General features: G+C 51.0%; 1 protein-coding gene across 1 annotated transcript in view; it reads left to right on the top strand.

Annotated features, from left to right (window-relative positions):
* Positions 1 to 420: 420 nt before the first annotated feature.
* Positions 421 to 19,724, top strand: part of LOC115086676 (epoxide hydrolase 1-like) — a 57,970-nt gene continuing 38,666 nt past the window's right edge. The window contains exons 1-2 of the mRNA XM_029592864.1: positions 421 to 564; positions 13,600 to 13,813. Coding sequence (XP_029448724.1) covers positions 536 to 564; positions 13,600 to 13,813 — 243 coding nt within the window. The 5' untranslated portion in view covers positions 421 to 535. The remainder of the gene's footprint in view (positions 565 to 13,599; positions 13,814 to 19,724) is intronic.

Raw genomic sequence — 19,724 nt, 5'->3', positions numbered from 1 at the left:
TGTGTCCTTCTGACCTTGCCGTTTTCCCCGAAGAGGTGATGAAGACAGGAAGCATAGAGCATGGGAGGAGCACTGTAGAGGCTGGAAATGACAAAGGGAGTATCATTTCTGCATGGGGGCAACCTGCATGGAACGGCAGCTACCGATGGACCTTTCGCCTTTATCTGCGTCATTTACTATGGATGGGAAGGAGAGAGGAGGGAAGAGCATGGATGGGAAGGGTGAGACCTGAGAGAACAGGCATAGAAGTGGCGGAGAGAGCCCTGGTGTTTGTAAGGACACAGGAGAGAAAAGAAATATAAACGTACAGCCGTCAGAGCAGAAGAGACTAGAAAGGAATAGAGCAGCAGAGGCCGAGCCTGACCCCAGACTCAGAGATCAAACGCTGGCTTTCACTGAAATGTCTGCAGGTCTGGCAGTCCCAGCTCTTTGCACCAGGGGGCAGAGATGGGCCAGGTCTGCGATGCTCCTCCCACCTCTGCCCTAGAGCAGAGTACACAGGGCGCAGGCAGCCACACACAGCTCCAGCGCAGGCATGTGGCAGCAGCTCGTGGAGAACGTCAGGTGAGGGCAGGCCTCGCTCACTGCTTGTGCATAGGCACAGGCTGCGACTCCTCCATGGAGAGGGAGGGTAACGTCCAGGGGCTAAGCAGGCCCGAGAGTCCTCAACAGCAATCAGCAAGGGGGGGCGAGGCAGGGGACAGCGATCTGCAGGGCTAGGGCTGTTAGAGGGTGTGGCTGTCACAGGGCTCTCAGCTCCAGGTCTGCCGCTGTGTGCAGGTGAGGAGGCTTTGCAGATCTGTTTTCCTTTCTGTAGCTCATACAGGTGTGCAGGGCAGGGTCTCCAAGCTCAGTATGAAGGTGGGTTTACTTGTTACAGGTGTGCAGAGCAGTGAGGAGGGGTCTCTGGGGCTGGGAGGATGGTGTGTATATGTGTTACAGGTGTGTCACGGAACTGAGGAGTGCTCTCCAAGCTCAGTATGAAGGTGTGTATATGTGTTACAGGTGTGTCAGGGCAGTGAGGAGTGCTCTCCAAGCTCAGTATGAAGGTGTGTATATGTGTTTACAGGTGTGTCAGGGCAGTGAGGAGTGCTCTCCAAGCTCAGTATGAAGGTGTGTATATGTGTTACAGGTGTGTCAGGGCAGTGAGGAGTGCTCTCCAAGCTCAGTATGAAGGTGGGTTTACTTGTTACAGGTGTGTCAGGGCAGTGAGGAGTGCTCTCCAAGCTCTGTATGAAGGAGTGTGTACTTGTTACAGGTGTGCAGGGCAGTGAGGAGTCCCCTCCAAGCTCGGTATGAAGGTGTGTACACTTGTTACAGGTGTGCAGAGCAGTGAGGAGTGCTCTCCAAGCTCGGTATGAAGGAGTGTGTACTTGTTACAGGTGTGCAGGGCAGTGAGGAGTCCCCTCCAAGCTCGGTATGAAGGTGGGTTTACTTGTTACAGGTGTGCAGAGCAGTGAGGAGGGGTCTCTGGGGCTGGGAGGATGGTGTGTATATGTGTTACAGGTGTGTCAGGGAACTGAGGAGTGCTCTCCAAGCTCAGTATGAAGGTGTGTATATGTGTTACAGGTGTGTCAGGGCAGTGAGGAGTGCTCTCCAAGCTCAGTATGAAGGTGTGTATATGTGTTACAGGTGTGTCAGGGCAGTGAGGAGTGCTCTCCAAGCTCAGTATGAAGGTGTGTATATGTGTTACAGGTGTGTCAGGGCAGTGAGGAGTGCTCTCCAAGCTCAGTATGAAGGTGTGTATATGTGTTACAGGTGTGTCAGGGCAGTGAGGAGTGCTCTCCAAGCTCAGTATGAAGGTGTGTATATGTGTTACAGGTATGCAATGCAGTGAGGAGGGGTCTCCGGGGTTGAGAGGATGGTGTGTATATGTGTTACAGGTGTGTCAGGACAGTGAGGAGGAGTCGGTATGAAGGTGTGTATACTTGTTACAGGTGTACAGGACAGTGAGGAGGGGTCTCTGGGGGTGGGAGGATGGTGTGTATATGTGTTACAGGTGTGCAGGATAGTGAGGAGGGGTTGGTATGAAGGTGTGTATACTTGTTACAGGTGTACAGGACAGTGAGGAGGGGTCTCTGGGGGTGGGAGGATGGTGTGTATATGTGTTACAGGTGTGTCAGGACAGTGAGGAGGGGTTGGTATGAAGGTGTGTATGCTTGTTACATGTGTGCGCTGCAGTGAGGAGGGGTCTCCGGGGTCTGTATGAAGGTGTGTATATGTGTTACAGGTGTGCAGGGCAGTGAGGAGGGGTCTCCGGGGTCTGTATGAAGGTGTGTATACTTGTTACAGGTGTACAGGACAGTGAGGAGGGGTCTCTGGGGGTGGGAGGATGGTGTGTATATGTGTTACAGGTGTGCAGGATAGTGAGGAGGGGTTGGAATGAAGGTGTGTATACTTGTTACAGGTGTACAGGACAGTGAGGAGGGGGTCTCTGGGGGTGGGAGGATGGTGTGTATATTTATTTTATTTGTGTTTTTCTATACATATATATATGTATGTCCTGACACTGTCCTGACACTGTTTTTCTATACATACATGTTGTGTTTTTCTATACATATATATATGTATGACACTGACACTGTCCTGACACACCTGTAACACATATATATGTGTTACAGGTGTGTCAGGACAGTGAGGAGGGGTTGGTATGAAGGTGTGTATGCTTGTTACATGTGTGCGCTGCAGTGAGGAGGGGTCTCCGGGGTCTGTATGAAGGTGTGTATATGTGTTACAGGTGTGCAGGGCAGTGAGGAGGGGTCTCTGGGGTTGGTTTGAAGGTGTGTATACTTGTTACAGGTGTACAGGACAGTGAGGAGGGGTCTCTGGGGGTGGGAGGATGGTGTGTATATGTGTTACAGGTGTGTCAGGACAGTGAGGAGGGGTTGGTATGAAGGTGTGTATGCTTGTTACATGTGTGCGCTGCAGTGAGGAGGGGTCTCCGGGGTCTGTATGAAGGTGTGTATATGTGTTACAGGTGTGCAGGGCAGTGAGGAGGGGTCTCTGGGGGTGGGAGGATGGTGTGTATATGTGTTACAGGTGTGGCAGGAAAGTGAGGAGGGGTCGGTATGAAGGTGTGTATGCTTGTTACAAGTGTGCGCTGCAGTGAGGAGGGGTCTCCGGGGTCTGTATGAAGGTGTGTATACTTGTTACAGGTGTACAGGGCAGTGAGGAGGGGTCTCTAGGGGTGGGAGGATGGTGTGTATATGTGTTACAGGTGTGCAGGGCAGTGAGGAGTCCTCTCCAAGCTCAGTATGAAGGTCTGTATACTTGTTACAGGTGTGCAGGACAGTGAGGAGGGGTCTCTGGGGGTGGGAGGATGGTGTGTATATGTGTTACAGGTGTGTCAGGACAGTGAGGAGGGGTCGGTATGAAGGTGTGTATGCTTGTTACAGGTGTGCAGGGCATGGTGTGTTTACCTGTTAGAGGTGTGCTGTAGGGATTAGCAGGATTGGGTGTGCTGGAGATTAGTGTGGGATGTTTACCCAGGACTGAGCAGGTCTGCGCCTGTGCTTGGCATTGCTTGTTCCAATATTGTACTCAATCAGGTAAGGAAGCCTTTATAGAGGCTGAAACTGAATTTATTTGTAAGCAACTAAATTCAGCAGAGGAGAGACCTAAGAAATTAGCTTCAGTGATTAATGTTCTGTATGTAGACGTGGACAGGTGAGGGTTTCGGCAGGAAGACGCGGACAGGTGAGGGTTTCGGCAGGAAGACGCGGACAGGTGAGGGTTTCGGCAGGAAGACACGGACAGGTGAGGGATACGGGAGGAAGACGCGGACAGGTGAGGGATACGGCAGGTAGACACTGACAGGTGAGGGATACGGCAGGTAGACGCGGACAGGTGAGGGTTGCGGCAGGTAGACGCGGACAGGTGAGGGTTGCGGCAAGTAGACGCGGACAGGTGAGGGTTGCGGCAGGTAGACGCGGACAGGTGAGGGATACGGCAGGTAGACGCGGACAGGTGAGGGATATGGATAGGTTTGGTCTCGGGGTAGGGGACTCTAGTAGGTGATTTGTCGAGATAACTGCAGACATTAGGGCATCCTTAGAGCTGAGTGGGGACTGGCCTTTAATCCAGTTAAAGAGGATTGTCTGGTGAAATGGCTGTGGGAAAGTGATGCTCAGCAGTGCATTCACCCAAAGTAGATCAAATTCCCACACAGAATCCATTATCCAACCCCACCGGGTCCCCTGTACAGTTGCAAGTGCCGCTCCATGCAGGATACCCCATGCCATCCAGGAAGCACAATGTGGCCATAATCCTGCTGCCCTGGGCTGCTCAGTCCCCTCTCTCCCCTTCTCACGCTACCAGGGATCCTCTGTGTTTATCCCATGCTTTCCTTCTCATCACTGCCTCCTCCACCGCACTCTCCAATCCCTCCTGACGCTGCTCCTGAACGTAGCCCTTTGGAGCTTCGTGTTGTGACCCCCTTTCCTTGTACTCCTGTCTGTATCCTATCCCCCGTCTCGCCCCTCTCCTTCGGTCTCGTCTCTGAAGGCTGCCCGTGCAAACCCTGCTCCATTTCACTTCCTCTTCTCGGGAGCGTCTCCTTTCTGAGATGCAGAATCCAGAGCTGAGCACAGTAATCCGGGTGAGGCCTCACCAAGGACCTGTAGAGAGCATAATTGCCTCTCTTCTTCTGCTGATTAGGCCTCTCCCTATACACCCAAGCGTCCTCCTGAACTTGGCCACCTCCTTGCCGCACTATTTCGCTACCTTGAGATAATCCAACATTATTGCAGCAAGGTCCCTCTCCTGGCTGGTGCACATCAGCTCCTCATCACTTACTACATGCGGCACCCGTTGATTTCTGCATCTGTGGAACTAGGGGGGGGGGGGGTGTCAGGAAATGAAGCTCCAGGGAACCAACAACATCAGGAAATATTTCTTCATGGAGAAGGTGGTGGAGGCCTGGAATGCCCTTCCTTAAGAGGTGATGAAGATGAAATCAGTGAACGAATTCAAAGGGCATGGATAAACATTGTAGAAATGATGGAAAGGGTGCCTGGGGGTAACCTGCATGGAGCGGCAGTTACTATCCTTAACAGAAGGCATGGAGTAACCTGTACAGAGCAGCAGTTACTACCCTTAACAGAAGGCATTGGGGTAACCTGCACGGAGCAGCAGTTACTACCCTTAACAGAAGGCATGGGGGTAACCTGCATGGAGCGACAGTTACTACCCTTAACAGAAGGCATGAGGGTAACCTGCACGGAGCGGCAGTTACTACCCTTAACAGAAGGCAAGGGGTAACTTGCACGGAGCGGCAGTTACTACCCTTAACAGAAGGCATGGAGTAACCTGTACAGAGCAGCAGTTACTACCCTTAACAGAAGGCATGGGGGTAACCTGCACGGAGCGGCAGTTACTATCCTTAACAGAAGGCATGGAGTAACCTGTACAGAGCAGCAGTTACTACCCTTAACAGAAGGCATGGGGGTAACCTGCACAGAGCAGCAGTTACTACCCTTAACAGAAGGCATTGGGGTAACCTGCACGGAGCAGCAGTTACTACCCTTAACAGAAGGCATGGGGGTAACCTGCATGGAGCGACAGTTACTACCCTTAACAGAAGGCATGGGGGTAACCTGCATGGAGCGGCAGTTACTACCCTTAACAGAAGGCATGGGGTAACCTGCATGGAGCGGCAGTTACTGCCCTTAACAGAAGGCATGGGGGTAACCTGCATGGAGCGGCAGTTACTACCCTTAACAGAAACATGGGGTAACCTGCACGGAGCGGCAGTTACTATCCTTAACAGAAGGCATGGAGTAACCTGTACAGAGCAGCAGTTACTACCCTTAACAGAAGGCATGGGGGTAACCTGCACAGAGCAGCAGTTACTACCCTTAACAGAAGGCATTGGGGTAACCTGCACGGAGCAGCAGTTACTACCCTTAACAGAAGGCATGGGGGTAACCTGCATGGAGCGACAGTTACTACCCTTAACAGAAGGCATGGGGGTAACCTGCATGGAGCGGCAGTTACTACCCTTAACAGAAGGCATGGGGTAACCTGCAGGGGAGCGGCAGTTACTGCCCTTAACAGAAACATGGGGGTAATCTACATACTCATTCTAGACCTCTCATTATGTTTTTATTTATTTATTTGACATTTTCTAGACCGATCTTCATGACAAGATTCATATCAAACCGGTTTACATGGAACTTAGGGATTAACAACATAACCATATAACAGGAAGGCCAAAGCACAGTTACATATAACAGGGAGATTGAACTTGGGGGCTAGAGTAGCCAGGAAGTAAAAGGATAGCAAAAACTAGAGGTAGAATCCATATGTAGATACTGGGGCTGGACCGAGAGTCTAGCCAATTGGGCTGAGTCTGTTTGAGATGTATGTAGAAATATTGGAACTTAAGGGAAGGCTTGGCGGAAAAGCCAAGTCTTAAGTTTTTTTCGGAAGGTTAGAAGACAGGGTTCCAGTCTTAGGTCCGTCGGCAAGTTGTTCCAGATGACGGGGCCGGCTGTGGAGAATGCACGTTCTTTGGTGGAAGTTAGATGCATGGATTTAGTTGGTGGGACTTGAAGGCCTCGCCAAGGTGTCCCCTAAGGCTCCTCACTCTCCTCTACCCTTTTCAATATATATCTCCTGCCCCTCTGCCATCTCCTCACCAAACTCAAACTCACTCACTTCATATATGCCAATGACGTACAAATCGTCATCCCTATAACAGACTCCATTCCCAAAGCAATCAAAACCTGGGAAACCGCATACACTGCCATAAACGACCTCCTCACCAGCCTCAACCTTGCCCTCAACTCTGCAAAAACAGAATTCATGATAATCTCTTCCCAGCACAAGCCCGCCCCTTTCCCCCATACCCAATCACCCCCTCAACCTATCACCATCTCTCATCACGTAAGGAATCTGGGTGTCATTATTGATGACCAACTCAGCCTAAAAAAATTCATCACCACCACCATAAAAGACTGTTATTTTAAGTTACAAACCCTAAAAAAACTAAAGCCTCTACTGCATTTCAATGACTTTAGAACAGTGCTCCAAGCTATCATATTTTCAAAAATCGACTACTGCAACTCCCTCCTTCTTGGCCTTCCCAAAATCCACCTCGCCCCGCTCCAACTGCTCCAGAACTCAGTTGCTCGCATTCTCACTAACTCGAGAAGGAATGAACACATCACCCCGACCCTCAAACAGCTTCACTGGCTACCCATACAACAACACATACAATACAAAACCCTTAACATCATACACAAAACCCTCCATAACCAAAATATGAAATGGCTTAATGACTCCCTAGCCTTCCGAAGGACCAACAGACCCACCCGACCCCCAACACGCAGCAATGTTAAACATACCCTCTCCCAAGCTCACCCATTACAACTCCACCAAAGAGCGAGCCCTATCCATTGCAGCCCCTGCACTCTGGAACACCCTTCCCCCTGACCTCAGGCAAGAACCTAACTTACAACAATTCAAACAAAAACTAAAAACCTGGCTGTTCTTGCAGGCATACACATAATTCATCTTTCTGCACACTCCCCCCGCTTTACCCTCCCCCAAACTGCCTAGAACCCTATAAGATACAATAAATCACTGTGCTATTTTTATCTACATTTGTACACCACATGTATATATGTTTTGAAGTTTCTCTAGTACATTCCTATATACTTTTATCCTATAGCCACTACTTTATGTATTAAGTTCTAACGTTCCTTGTAAAAGCAATTATTGCTGCCGTTTATGTTATAATGTAAACCGATGTGATGTATCTAACGAACGTCGGTATAGAAAAACCTCAAATAAATAAATAAATATGCTTCTCTGGGTCTTGCGGACGAGTATAGTTTGAATGGGATCTGAAGGTCTAGAGGTAGTTGGTGGTGGATGGATTTGTGGATTATGGCAAGTGTCTTGTGCAAAATTCTGTATTTTATTGGCAGCCAGTGCAGGTTTCGGAGGATGGGTGTGATAAGCGCTCCCCGGTTAGTGTTGGTTAAGATTCTAGCTGCTGCATTCTGGAGCATCTGTAGTGGTTTGGTGGCAGAGATCGGGAGATCGGGAGCCCTAAGAAGAGAGTGTTGCAGTAGTCAGTTTTAGAGAACAGTGTTGACTGGAGGACAGTTCTGAAGTCCTGGAAATGAAGAAGGGGTTTGAGTCTTTTCAAAACTTGAAACTTATAGAAACAGTCCTTGGTGGTGATGTTGATTGATTTCTTTAAGTTCAGATGGTTATCAAGAATTACTCCTAAGTCTCTTACTTGAGTGGTCTGGGGGTTAGGAACTGTCTGATCGGTGCTGACCGGGTGGTCGGGGGAGATAAGGATTTCTGTTTTGGCTGCATTGAGAACCTGGTTCAGGCTGGTGAGTAGGCGGTTAATGGACTTAAGGCAATTCTCCCAGTAGTTAAGCGTTTTTGGAAGGGATTCTTTTACAGGGATCAAGATCTGAACATCGTCTGCGTAGAGGTAGTGTATTAGGTTTAGGTTTGTGAGCAGCTGACAGAGGGGCAGTAGGTAGATGTTGAAGAGGGTAGGGGATAGAGAAGAGCCTTGGGGAACTTTAAATTTAGGGGATTCTTTGTTATTGATTCTAACCTTAAAGCTTCTGTTGTTGAGGAAGGAGTTGAACCATCTGAGGGCGTTTCCAGTAGGGATGTGAATCGTTTTAGGACGATTAAAATTATCGTCCAATAATTTTAATATCGTCTTAAACCGTTATGGAACACAATACAATAGAGATTCTAACGATTTATCGTTATAAATCGTTAGAATCGTGAGCCGGCACACTAAAACCCCCTAAAACCCACCCCCGACCCTTTAAATTAAATCCCCCACCCTCCCGAACCCCCCCCCCAAATGACTTAAATAACCTGCGGGTCCAGCGGCGGTCCGGAACGGGCTCCTGCTACTGAATCTTGTTGTCTTCGGCCGGCGCCATTTTCCAAAATGGCGCCGAAAAATGGCGGCGGCCATAGACGAACACGATTGGACGGCAGGAGGTCCTTCCGGACCCCTGCTGGACTTTTGGCAAGTCTTGTGGGGATCAGGAGGCCCCCCCCCAAGCTGGCCAAAAGTTCCTGGAGGTCCAGCGGGGGTCAGGGAGCGATTTCCCGCCGCGAATCGTTTTCGTATGGAAAATGGCGCCGGCAGGAGATCGACTGCAGGAGGTCGTTCAGCGAGGGTTCCGGCGCCTCGCTGAACAACCTCCTGCAGTCGATCTCCTGCCGGCGCCATTTTCCGTACGAAAACGATTCGCGGCGGGAAATCGCTCCCTGACCCCCGCTGGACCTCCAGGAACTTTTGGCCAGCTTGGGGGGGGCCTCCTGACCCCCACAAGACTTGCCAAAAGTCCAGCGGGGGTCCGGAAGGACCTCCTGCCGTCCAATCGTGTTCGTCTATGGCCGCCGCCATTTTTCGGCGCCATTTTGGAAAATGGCGCCGGCCGAAGACAACAAGATTCAGTAGCAGGAGCCCGTTCCGGACCGCCGCTGGACCCGCAGGTTATTTAAGTCATTTGGGGGGGGTTCGGGAGGGTGGGGGATTTAATTTAAAGGGTCGGGGGTGGGTTTTAGGGGGTTTTAATGTGCCGGTTTTGCGATTTTACGTTTTTTCGATTTTTTACGATTTTTCACGATATTTTACCCCCCCAAACGGCAACAATACGATTCCCTCCCCCTCCCAGCCGAAATCGATCGTTAAGACGATCGAGGACACGATTCACATCTCTAGTTTCCAGTTAATCCGATGTCAGAGAGGCGATTTAGAAGGATGGTGTGGTTCACGGTGTCATATGCCGCAGAGGTGTCTAAGAGGACAAGCAGGAATGACAGCCCTTTGTCTAGGCCCAAGAGGATGTGGTCTGATAGTGAGATGAGGAGGGTTTCTGTACTGTATGATTTACGGAAGCTGTACTGGGAAGGGTATAAGATTTTGTGTTCCTCCAGGTAGTCTGAGAGCAGTGTGTTCACCACTTTCTCTGTGCATTTCGCTAGGAAAGGGAGGTTGGAAATGGGTCAGAAGATGGAGAGTTCTTTTGTGTCCAGGTTGGGTTTCTTCAGGAGGGGTTTGAGGGATGACGTTTTTAGCTCATCCGGGTATATTCCTTGGGCTAGGGAGCAGTTTATGATATCAGCCAGTGATCTTAAACCCCTCTATCATATCCCCCCTCAGCCGTCTCTTCTCCAAGCTGAACAGCCCTAACCTCTTTAGTCTTTCCTCATAGGGGAGCTCTTCCATCCCCTTTTTCATTTTGTTTGCCCTTCTCTGTACCTTCTCCATCGCAATTATATCTTTTTTGAGATGCGGCGACCAGAATTGTACACAGTATTCAAGGTGCGGTCTCACCATGGAGCAATACAGAGGCATTATGACATTTTCCGTTTTATTCACCATTCCCTTTCTAATAATTCCCAACATTCTGTTTGCTTTTTTGACTGCTTTTCTCATCTTACCTGTGCTTGTGAGCTTAGTAATGCAGTGTGGGTAGACACCACAAAACAGTGTTGATCTGCATGAATCTATATACCGGTAATTGGAAATCAGCCCAGTAACCCTCAATGGGCTCATCCTCTGTGGGTTATCAGCACAATAATAGGCTTGGTGTGCCTTACTACTAAGGAAAAATCAGACCTCAATTCCTGACGTGGAATCTTCAGTTATGAGCCCAATCTGGAAATCCAAGACCAGGATCAAGAACACTGCCCCCCTCAAATCTGAGCAATCAGGGACCGGGATCAAGAACACTGCACCCCCTCAAATCTGAGCAATCAGGGACCGGGATCAAGAACGCTGCACCCCCTCAAATCTGAGAAATCAGGGACCGGGATCAAGAACGCTGCACCCCCTCAAATCTGAGAAATCAGGGACCGGGATCAAGAACGCTGCACCCCCTCAAATCTGAGAAATCAGGGACCGGGATCAAGAACGCTGCACCCCCTCAAATCTGAGAAATCAGGGACCGGGATCAAGAACGCTGCACCCCCTCAAATCTAGAGGTACTCTAGGACAACCTGTCAGCTGTACACAGATGTTAAAGGAACAAATGTTAAGTAGCAATGATTTCATGATGCTTTATGTATGTTCTTCTAAAAAACCATATGTAAGTGTTTAAATAAATTAGAATTTCCCTGATTTCCCAGTATTGATACTTTCACACAGTTCTGCCAATGCACCTCACTCCTGCCCTGCAGGAACCTCTGCTCTTCCAGTACTGAACCTCCCCCCCCCCCCTCACTCCTGCCCTGCAGGAACCTCTGCTCTTCCAGTACTGAACCTCCCCCCCCTCACTCCTGCCCTGCAGGAACCTCTGCTCTTCCAATACTGAACCTCCCCCCCCCCCTCACTGCTGCCCTGCAGGAACCTCTGCTCTTCCAATACTGAACCTCCCCCCTCCCCCTCACTCCTGGCCCCGCAGGAATCTCTGCTCTTCCAGTACTGAACCTCCCCCCCCCCCTCACTCCTGCCCTGCAGGAACCTCTGCTCTTCCAGTACTGAACCTCCCCCCCCCTCACTCCTGCCCTGCAGGAACCTCTGCTCTTCCAGTACTGAACCTCCCCCCCTCACTCCTCCCCTGCAGGAACCTCTGCTCTTCCAGTACTGAACCCCCCCCCCCCTCACTCCTGCCCTGCAGGAACCTCTGCTCTTCCAGTACTGAACCTCCCCCCCCCTCACTCCTGCCCTGCAGGAACCTCTGCTCTTCCAGTACTGAACCTCCCCCCCCCTCACTCCTGCCCTGCAGGAACCTCTGTTCTTCCAGTACTGAACCTCCCCCCCCTCACTCCTGCCCTGCAGGAACCTCTGCTCTTCCAGTACTGAACCTCCCCCCCCCCCTCACTCCTGCCCTGCAGGAACCTCTGCTCTTCCAGTACTGAACCTCCCCCCTCCCTCACTCCTGCCCTGCAGGAACCTCTGCTCTTCCAGTACTGAACCTCCCCCCTCCCCCTCACTCCTGCCCTGCAGGAACCTCTGCTCTTCCAGTACTGAACCTCCCCCCCCTCACTCCTCCCCTGCAGGAACCTCTGCTCTTCCAGTACTGAACCTCCCCCCCCCTCACTCCTGCCCTGCAGGAACCTCTGCTCTTCCAGTACTGAACCTCCCCCCCCCCCCACTCCTGCCCTGCAGGAACCTCTGCTCTTCCAGTACTGAACCTCCTCCCCCCTCACTCCTGCCCTGCAGGAACCTCTGCTCTTCCAGTACTGAACCTCCCCCCCCCTCCCTCCTGCCCTGCAGGAACCTCTGCTCTTCCAGTACTGAACCTTCCCCCTCCCTCACTCCTGCCCTGCAGGAACCTCTGCTCTTCCAGTACTGAACCTTCCCCCTCCCTCACTCCTGCCCTGCAGGAACCTCTGCTCTTCCAGTACTGAACCTCCCCCTCCCTCACTCCTCCCCTGCAGGAACCTCTGCTCTTCCAGTACTGAACCTCCCCCCTCCCTCACTCCTGCCCCGCAGGAACCTCTGCTCTTCCAGTACTGAACCTCCCCCCTCCCTCACTCCTGCCCCGCAGGAACCTCTGCTCTTCCAGTACTGAACCTCCCCCCCCCCTCACTCCTGCCCCGCAGGAACCTCTGCTCTTCCAGTACTGAACCTCCCCCCCCCCCTCACTCCTGCCCCGCAGGAACCTCTGCTCTTCCAGTACTGAACCTTCCCCCTCCCTCACTCCTGCCCCGCAGGAACCTCTGCTCTTCCAGTACTGAACCTCCCCCTCCCTCACTCCTCCCCTGCAGGAACCTCTGCTCTTCCAGTACTGAACCTCCCCCTCCCTCACTCCTGCCCTGCAGGAACCTCTGCTCTTCCAGTACTGAACCTTCCCCCTCCCTCACTCCTGCCCCGCAGGAACCTCTGCTCTTCCAGTACTGAACCTTCCCCCTCCCTCACTCCTGCCCCGCAGGAACCTCTGCTCTTCCAGTACTGAACCTCCCCCTCCCTCACTCCTCCCCTGCAGGAACCTCTGCTCTTCCAGTACTGAACCTCCCCCTCCCTCACTCCTGCCCTGCAGGAACCTCTGCTCTTCCAGTACTGAACCTCCCCCCCCTCACTCCTGCCCTGCAGGAACCTCTGCTCTTCCAGTACTGAACCTCCCCCCCCTCACTCCTGCCCTGCAGGAACCTCTGCTCTTCCAGTACTGAACCTCCCCCCTCCCTCACTCCTGCCCCGCAGGAACCTCTGCTCTTCCAGTACTGAACCTCCCCCCCCCCTCACTCCTCCCCTGCAGGAACCTCTGCTCTTCCAGTACTGAACCTCCCCCCTCCCTCACTCCTGCCCCGCAGGAACCTCTGCTCTTCCAGTACTGAACCTCCCCCCCCCCCTCACTCCTGCCCTGCAGGAACCTCTGCTCTTCCAGTACTGAACCTCCCCCTCCCTCACTCCTCCCCTGCAGGAACCTCTGCTCTTCCAGTACTGAACCTCCCCCTCCCTCACTCCTGCCCTGCAGTACCCCCTTTCCTATTTCCTATGCTAAAAAATCCCCTAAGTATACTCTGGCTAGGGTACATCCTGTTGTGGGTTTGTACTGTAGATCCTGAGGGGTTAATTTGAAGAAAGTCCTTGATCTATAGAGGAACTAAGGTCGGCGTAGTGTGGCTGAGCCTCTGTTCCTGTCTCTGATGCTGCAGGTCCCATTGCCGTGATGGCTGGAGGGGCTCGGTTGTGGCCCCCGTGGCTGTGGGTGCTGGGGGGCTCTTACTTTACTGGCTGATGTATGGAAAGAAGGTGCGCACCATTGAGATGGGAGATGGCTGGTGGGGTCCAGGACCGAGACCCCTGCATGAAGAGGAGGACACGAGCGTCAGACCCTTCCAGATTGAGACGTCTGAAGAGGAAATCCAGGTAAGAAAAGATCCTGGAAACTGGGGGCTTCTTCCCTCGCATGCAAGCTTTCATGATTTACATTGTATATGGGAATTCGTTTTTATTTACAGAGGTGCTCAGTGCACGATGGCTTCCTGATGAGGAGAGCGGGGTAATATTTAGCATGGTTGTGCTTTGATATGGCAGCCAAGGCGATGAGAAATCACTCAAAAGTCAAAGTCCTGCATTTCAAAAGTCCTGACTTTAGTAAATGCCAAAGTACCTTAAGCAGGTGCTGGCAGGACGAGAGGAGGGAAGTGAGGGGGAGGAACAGTGAGCCATAGGAAAAGCAGCAAATCCTGACCTTGCATTAGTAAATAAAAGTGAGAGAATAAAAATTCTGATGTCCTTTTCAAAAGAGGAGGCTGGAAAATTAAAGGCAAAGTATCTGAAAGATGAAATATAAATCAAACAAATAATAATTAATAACATTCAAAACCTACAAATAAGCACAGAAAGACAAGCAGAAAGGGTGACCAGAGAGTTGGAGCAAGGGAGAGCGCCAGGCAGGGTGTGAAGGGAGCGCGCCAGGCGTGGTGTGAAGGGAGCGCGCCAGGCGTGGTGTGAAGGGAGCGCGCCAGGCGTGGTGTGAAGGGAGCGCGCCAGGCGTGGTGTGAAGGGAGCGCGCCAGGCGTGGTGTGAAGGGAGAGCGCCAGGCGTGGTGTGAAGGGAGAGCGCCAGGCGTGGTGTGGAGGGAGAGCGCCAGGCAGGGTGTGGAGGGAGAGCGCCAGGCGTGGTGTGGAGGGAGCGCGCCAGGCGTGGTGTGGAGGGAGCGCGCCAGGCGTGGTGTGAAGGGAGCGCGCCAGGCGTGGTGTGGAGGGAGCGCGCCAGGCAGGGTGTGGAGGGAGAGCGCCAGGCGTGGTGTGAAGGGAGAGCGCCAGGCGTGGTGTGAAGGGAGAGCGCCAGGCGTGGAGTGAAGGGAGAGCGCCAGGCGTGGTGTGGAGGGAGAGCGCCAGGCGTGGTGTGAAGGGAGAGCGCCAGGCGTGGTGTGGAGGGAGCGCGCCAGGCGTGGTGTGGAGGGAGAGCGCCAGGCGTGGTGTGGAGGGAGCGCGCCAGGCGTGGTGTGAAGGGAGCGCGCCAGGCGTGGTGTGCGTGGATTTCATGACAGAAGACGTATAAATAAATTGTGGCTGGCTGGGTGGGAGGCGACACAGGGTAGGGGTAAATGGAGTTCTCTCTGAGGAGGGGGGTGTTGGTAGCTGTGAGCCTCAGGGATCGGGCCTTGCACCAGCTCTTTTCAACATTTTCTAAGCAACATAATGGAAGGGTTGTCGGGAAAGGTTTGTCTCTCTGACAATGATAACAGGATGGAAAACATGAGGAGGGATCTAGCAAAGTTCAAGGAATGGTCTAGGGTGCAGCAGCTAAGATTTAATGCTAAAAAATACAGTGAATCCTTTAAGCTGCAGAAACCCAAGGGAAATCTACAGTACTGGAGGTGAAATTCTTCTAAGCACATAGGAAGAGCGGGCTCTGGGGGTGATCGTATCTGATGATCTTAAGGTGGATAAAGCGAGGGTAAAAGCCAGAAAGCTGCTTGGCTGCACAGGGAGAGGAATGGTCAGCAGAGAAAGGGAGGAGATATTGCCCCTGTATAGGTCCCTGGTGAGACCTCACTGGGACACTGAGTACAGTTCTGGAGACCCCACCTTCAGAAGGATAGAAACAGGATGGAGTCGCTCCAGAGGGAGGCTGCTAACATGGGCAGTGGGTTTCATCCTAAAGCACTTGGGGAGAGACTTAAAGATCTAAACATGTACACCCCGGAGGAAAGGGGAGACAGGGGGGATAGGATAGAGACATTCAGACATCTCAGAGGTTTCCATGCACAGGACATGAGCCTCTTTCAATGGAAAGGAGGGGTCATGGGATGAGGTGAAAGGGGGCAGACTCAGAGTAACCTTAGGAAATATTTCTTTACAGAGAGGGAGGTGGATGCGTGGATCAGCTCCCAGTGGAGGTGGTGGAGACAAAAACAGTATCTGACTTCAAGAAAGCCTGGGATAGATACAGGGGATCTCTGAGGAAGGGATGGGAATTATAATGCTAAATTAATTGGGCAGATGGGCAGACTGGATGGGCCATGTGATCTTTTTCTGTTGTCACGTTTCTATGTTTCTAATATAAAAATCAAGTGAGAGGTGGGGAATGTAATCAGGAAGGCAAAAACACAAACAGAGGCAGACTGCAGAAAAATATCAACCTGGGGGATTTCTTCAAAACGGTCAAAGGGTATCTGACTCCCTGGTGCACTTTCCCCGCAGCGTGTGTGTGTCAACAGCTCCCGAATGCACGCCAAGTCAACCCTGGAACCTGGCAGAACTGAGCCAAACCATTTCCAAAATAAATTGCATGTTCTTAGTGGAACGCAGGATTGGGTGAGAGAGGTAACGGTGGTGGGGCCACTTGGCAACAGTGATCATAACATGATCAAATTTAAACTAATAACTGGAAGGGGGACAATAAGTAAATCTGCAGCTCTAACACTAAACTTTCAAAAGGGAAACTTTGATAAAATGAGGAAAATAGAAAAAAACTGAAAGGTGCAGCTGCAAAGGTTAAAAGTGTTCAACAGGCTTGGACATTGTTTAAAAATACAATCCTAGAGGCGCAGTCCATATGTATTCCACGCATTAAGAAAGGTGGAAGGAAGGAAAAACGATTACCGTCATGGTTAAAGGTGAGGTGAAAGAGGCTGTTTTAGCCAAAAAAAAATCCTTCAAAAATTGGAAGAAGGATCCATCTGAAGAAAATAGGATAAAACATAAGCATTGTCAAGGTAAGTGTAAAACATTGATAAGACAGGCGAAGAGAGAATTTGAAATGAAGTTGGCCATAGAGGCAAAAACTCATAATAAAAACGTTTTAAAATATATCCGAAGAAAGAAACCTGTGAGGGGAGACGGTTGGACCATTAGATGACCAAAGGGTTAAAGGGGCTCTTAGGGAAAATAAAGCCATTGCAGAAAGACTAAATGAATTCTTTGCTTCCGTGTTTACTAATGAGGATGTTGGGGAGATACCAGTTCCGGAGTTGGTTTTCAGGGGTGATGAGTCAGACAAACTGAATGAAATCACTGAGAACCTGGAAGATGTAGTAGGCCAGATTGACAAACTAAAGAGTAGCAAATCACCTGGACCGGATGGTATGCATCCTAGGGTTCTGAAGGAACTAAAAAATGAAATTTCTGATCTATTAGTTAAAATTTGTAACCTATCATTAAAATCATCCATTGTACCTGAAGACTGGAGGGTGGCCAATGTAACCCCAATATTTAAAAAAGGCTCCAGGGGCGATCCGGGTAACTATAGACTAGTGAGCCTGACTTCAGTGCCAGGAAAAATAGTGGAAACTATTCTCAAGATCAAAATCGTAGAGCATATAGAGAGACATGGTTTAATGGAACACAGTCAACATGGATTTACCCAAGGGAAGTCTTCCTAACAAATCTGCTTCATTTTTTTGAAGGGGTTAATAAACATGTGGATAAAGGTGAACCGGTAGATGTAGTGTATTTGGATTTTCAGAAGGCGTTTGACAAAGTTCCTCATGAGAGGCTTCTAAGAAAACTAAAAAGTCATGGGATAGGATGTGATGTCTTTTCGTGGATTGCAAACTGGTTAAAAGACAGGAAACAGAGAGTAGGATTAAATGGGCAATTTTCTCAGTGGAAAAGGGTAAACAGTGGAGTGCCTCAGGGATCTGTATTGGGACCGGTGCTTTTCAATATATTTATAAATGATCTGGAAAGGAATACGACGAGTGAGGTTATCAAATTTGTAGATGATACAAAATTGTTCAGAGTAGTTAAATCACAAGCAGATTGTGACAAATTGCAGGAAGACCTTGTGAGACTGTTGGGCATCCAAATGGCAGATGAAATTTAATGTGGATAAGTGCAAGGTGATGCACATAGGGAAAAATAACCCTTGCTATAATTACACAATGTTGGGTTCCATATTAGGTGCTACAAACCAAGAAAGAGATCTAGGTGTCATAGTGGATAACACATTGAAATCGTCGGTGCAGTGCGCTGCGGCAGTCAAAAAAGCAAACAGAATGTTGGGAATTATTAGAAAGGGAATGGTGAATAAAACGGAAAATGTCATAATGCCTCTGTATCGCTCCATGGTGAGACCGCACCTTGAATACTGTGTACAATTCTGGTCGCTGCATCTCAAAAAAGATATAATTGGGATGGAGAAGGTACAGAGAAGGGCTACCAAAATGATAAGGGGAATGGAACAGCTCCCCTATGAGGAAAGACTAAAGAGGTTAGGACTTTTCAGCTTGGAGAAGAGACGGCTGAGGGGGGATATGATAGAGGTGTTTAAAATCATGAGAGGTCTAGAACGGGTAGATGTGAATCCGTTATTTACTCTTTCGGATAGTAGAAGGACTAGGGGACACTCCATGAAAATAGCATGGGGCACATTTAAAACTAATCGGAGAAAGTTCTTTTTTACTCAACGCACAATTAAACTCTGGAATTTGTTGCCAGAGGATGTGGTTAGTGCAGTTAGTATAGCTGGGTTTAAAAAAGGATTGGATAAGTTCTTGGAGGAGAAGTCCATTACCTGCTATTAAGTTCACTTAGAGAATAGCCACTGCCATTAGCAATGGTTACATGGAATGGACTTAGTTTTTGGGTACTTGCCAGGTTCTTATGGCCTGGATTGGCCACTGTTGGAAACAGGATGCTGGGCTTGATGGACCCTTGGTCTGACCCAGTATGGCATTTTCTTATGTTCTTATGTTCATAGAATCACATGCACACAAGCTCTGACAGATACACAAACTCTCCCACAGACTATCACACACATACATGACCTCGTATCTCCAGGCCATGATGGGATGGGCGTGAGCCCACGTGCGCAGCTATAAGAGGGAAAACTGGCACGGCCTTTCCTCATTTTTGGCCACCGGCGGGTTGATGTCCGCCTTTCTTTTTCGTGGCCTTTTCTTGTTTTTGGCTCCTGGCAGCCCTGCACCTCTCCTGCTGCTGCCACCGCCCCCTCAAGTGTGCCCTGCCGGGCCTGATCACAAGAGAAGCAGATAAAGGAAACCCTGGCCACGTGACCTCTGCCTGCCTATTTATTATTTGACCTCTGCTTTTCGGCGCTGTAGAGTGGACTTGCATTCAGGTACTGCGGGTGCGTCCCCACCTCGGAGCCTGGTTCTGGTCACGCTAGCGCTCTATCGCGTGTCACACTGCAGTATACACGCGAGAGACCCTCATTGCGTCAGATCTGAGGCGGGAGCCCCGGGACCCTAACACAGGGCCTGAAGCTCCCGCCGCACATTTAAAGAGGAAGCGGTGGGGGGGGGGGCAGTGCTGACCCCCCCCCATCTCAACCCAGGGCCGCAGCTGAGGTGGCCCCCGACTACCCCGCAAGGGTAAAAATGGATTAAAAAAAGCCCACGCGGCAACGACCCCCCCCTCCCTCCGTGACCAAGAGTGAGCGGCCCCCACCCACCCCTCTTGAAGGGTCGGGGGCTGCGGACCTGCCCTCTAATTTCTGTATTTCCTGGCTTCCACGGGAGGGAGGAGGTGGGGGGTGGGGCCCTGACACTCTCGGGTTAGGGGGCGGGGCCAGGGGCCTTTATTTCATTGGTAGGATCTGGGAGGGGCGGGTCCATCTCCGCACAGGTGCATTTTTTTTTTTGCATACGTTTTGGGGGTGCAGGGGCCGCCTGGACCGGTGGCCTCAGCTTGAGATGGGAGTCAGCCCGCGACTTTTTATTTAAGGCAGTGGCAGTCCCGCGAGGTTGGGGGCCGCTGGCCGCCTCCTTCCCTGCCGCGGTGCTGGGCCGTGAGACGACGGACGCCTCGTGCAGCCGGGACGCCTTTTCCCCCCCTCCTGAAATAAAACATCGCGGCTCGGTGAG

The sequence above is a fragment of the Rhinatrema bivittatum genome, chromosome 3 (genome assembly GCF_901001135.1).
Source record: "Rhinatrema bivittatum chromosome 3, aRhiBiv1.1, whole genome shotgun sequence".
NCBI lineage: Eukaryota > Metazoa > Chordata > Amphibia > Gymnophiona > Rhinatrematidae > Rhinatrema > Rhinatrema bivittatum.
The sequence above is the reverse complement of the archived record's forward strand: the minus strand, read 5'-3'. Positions and strand labels throughout refer to the sequence as shown.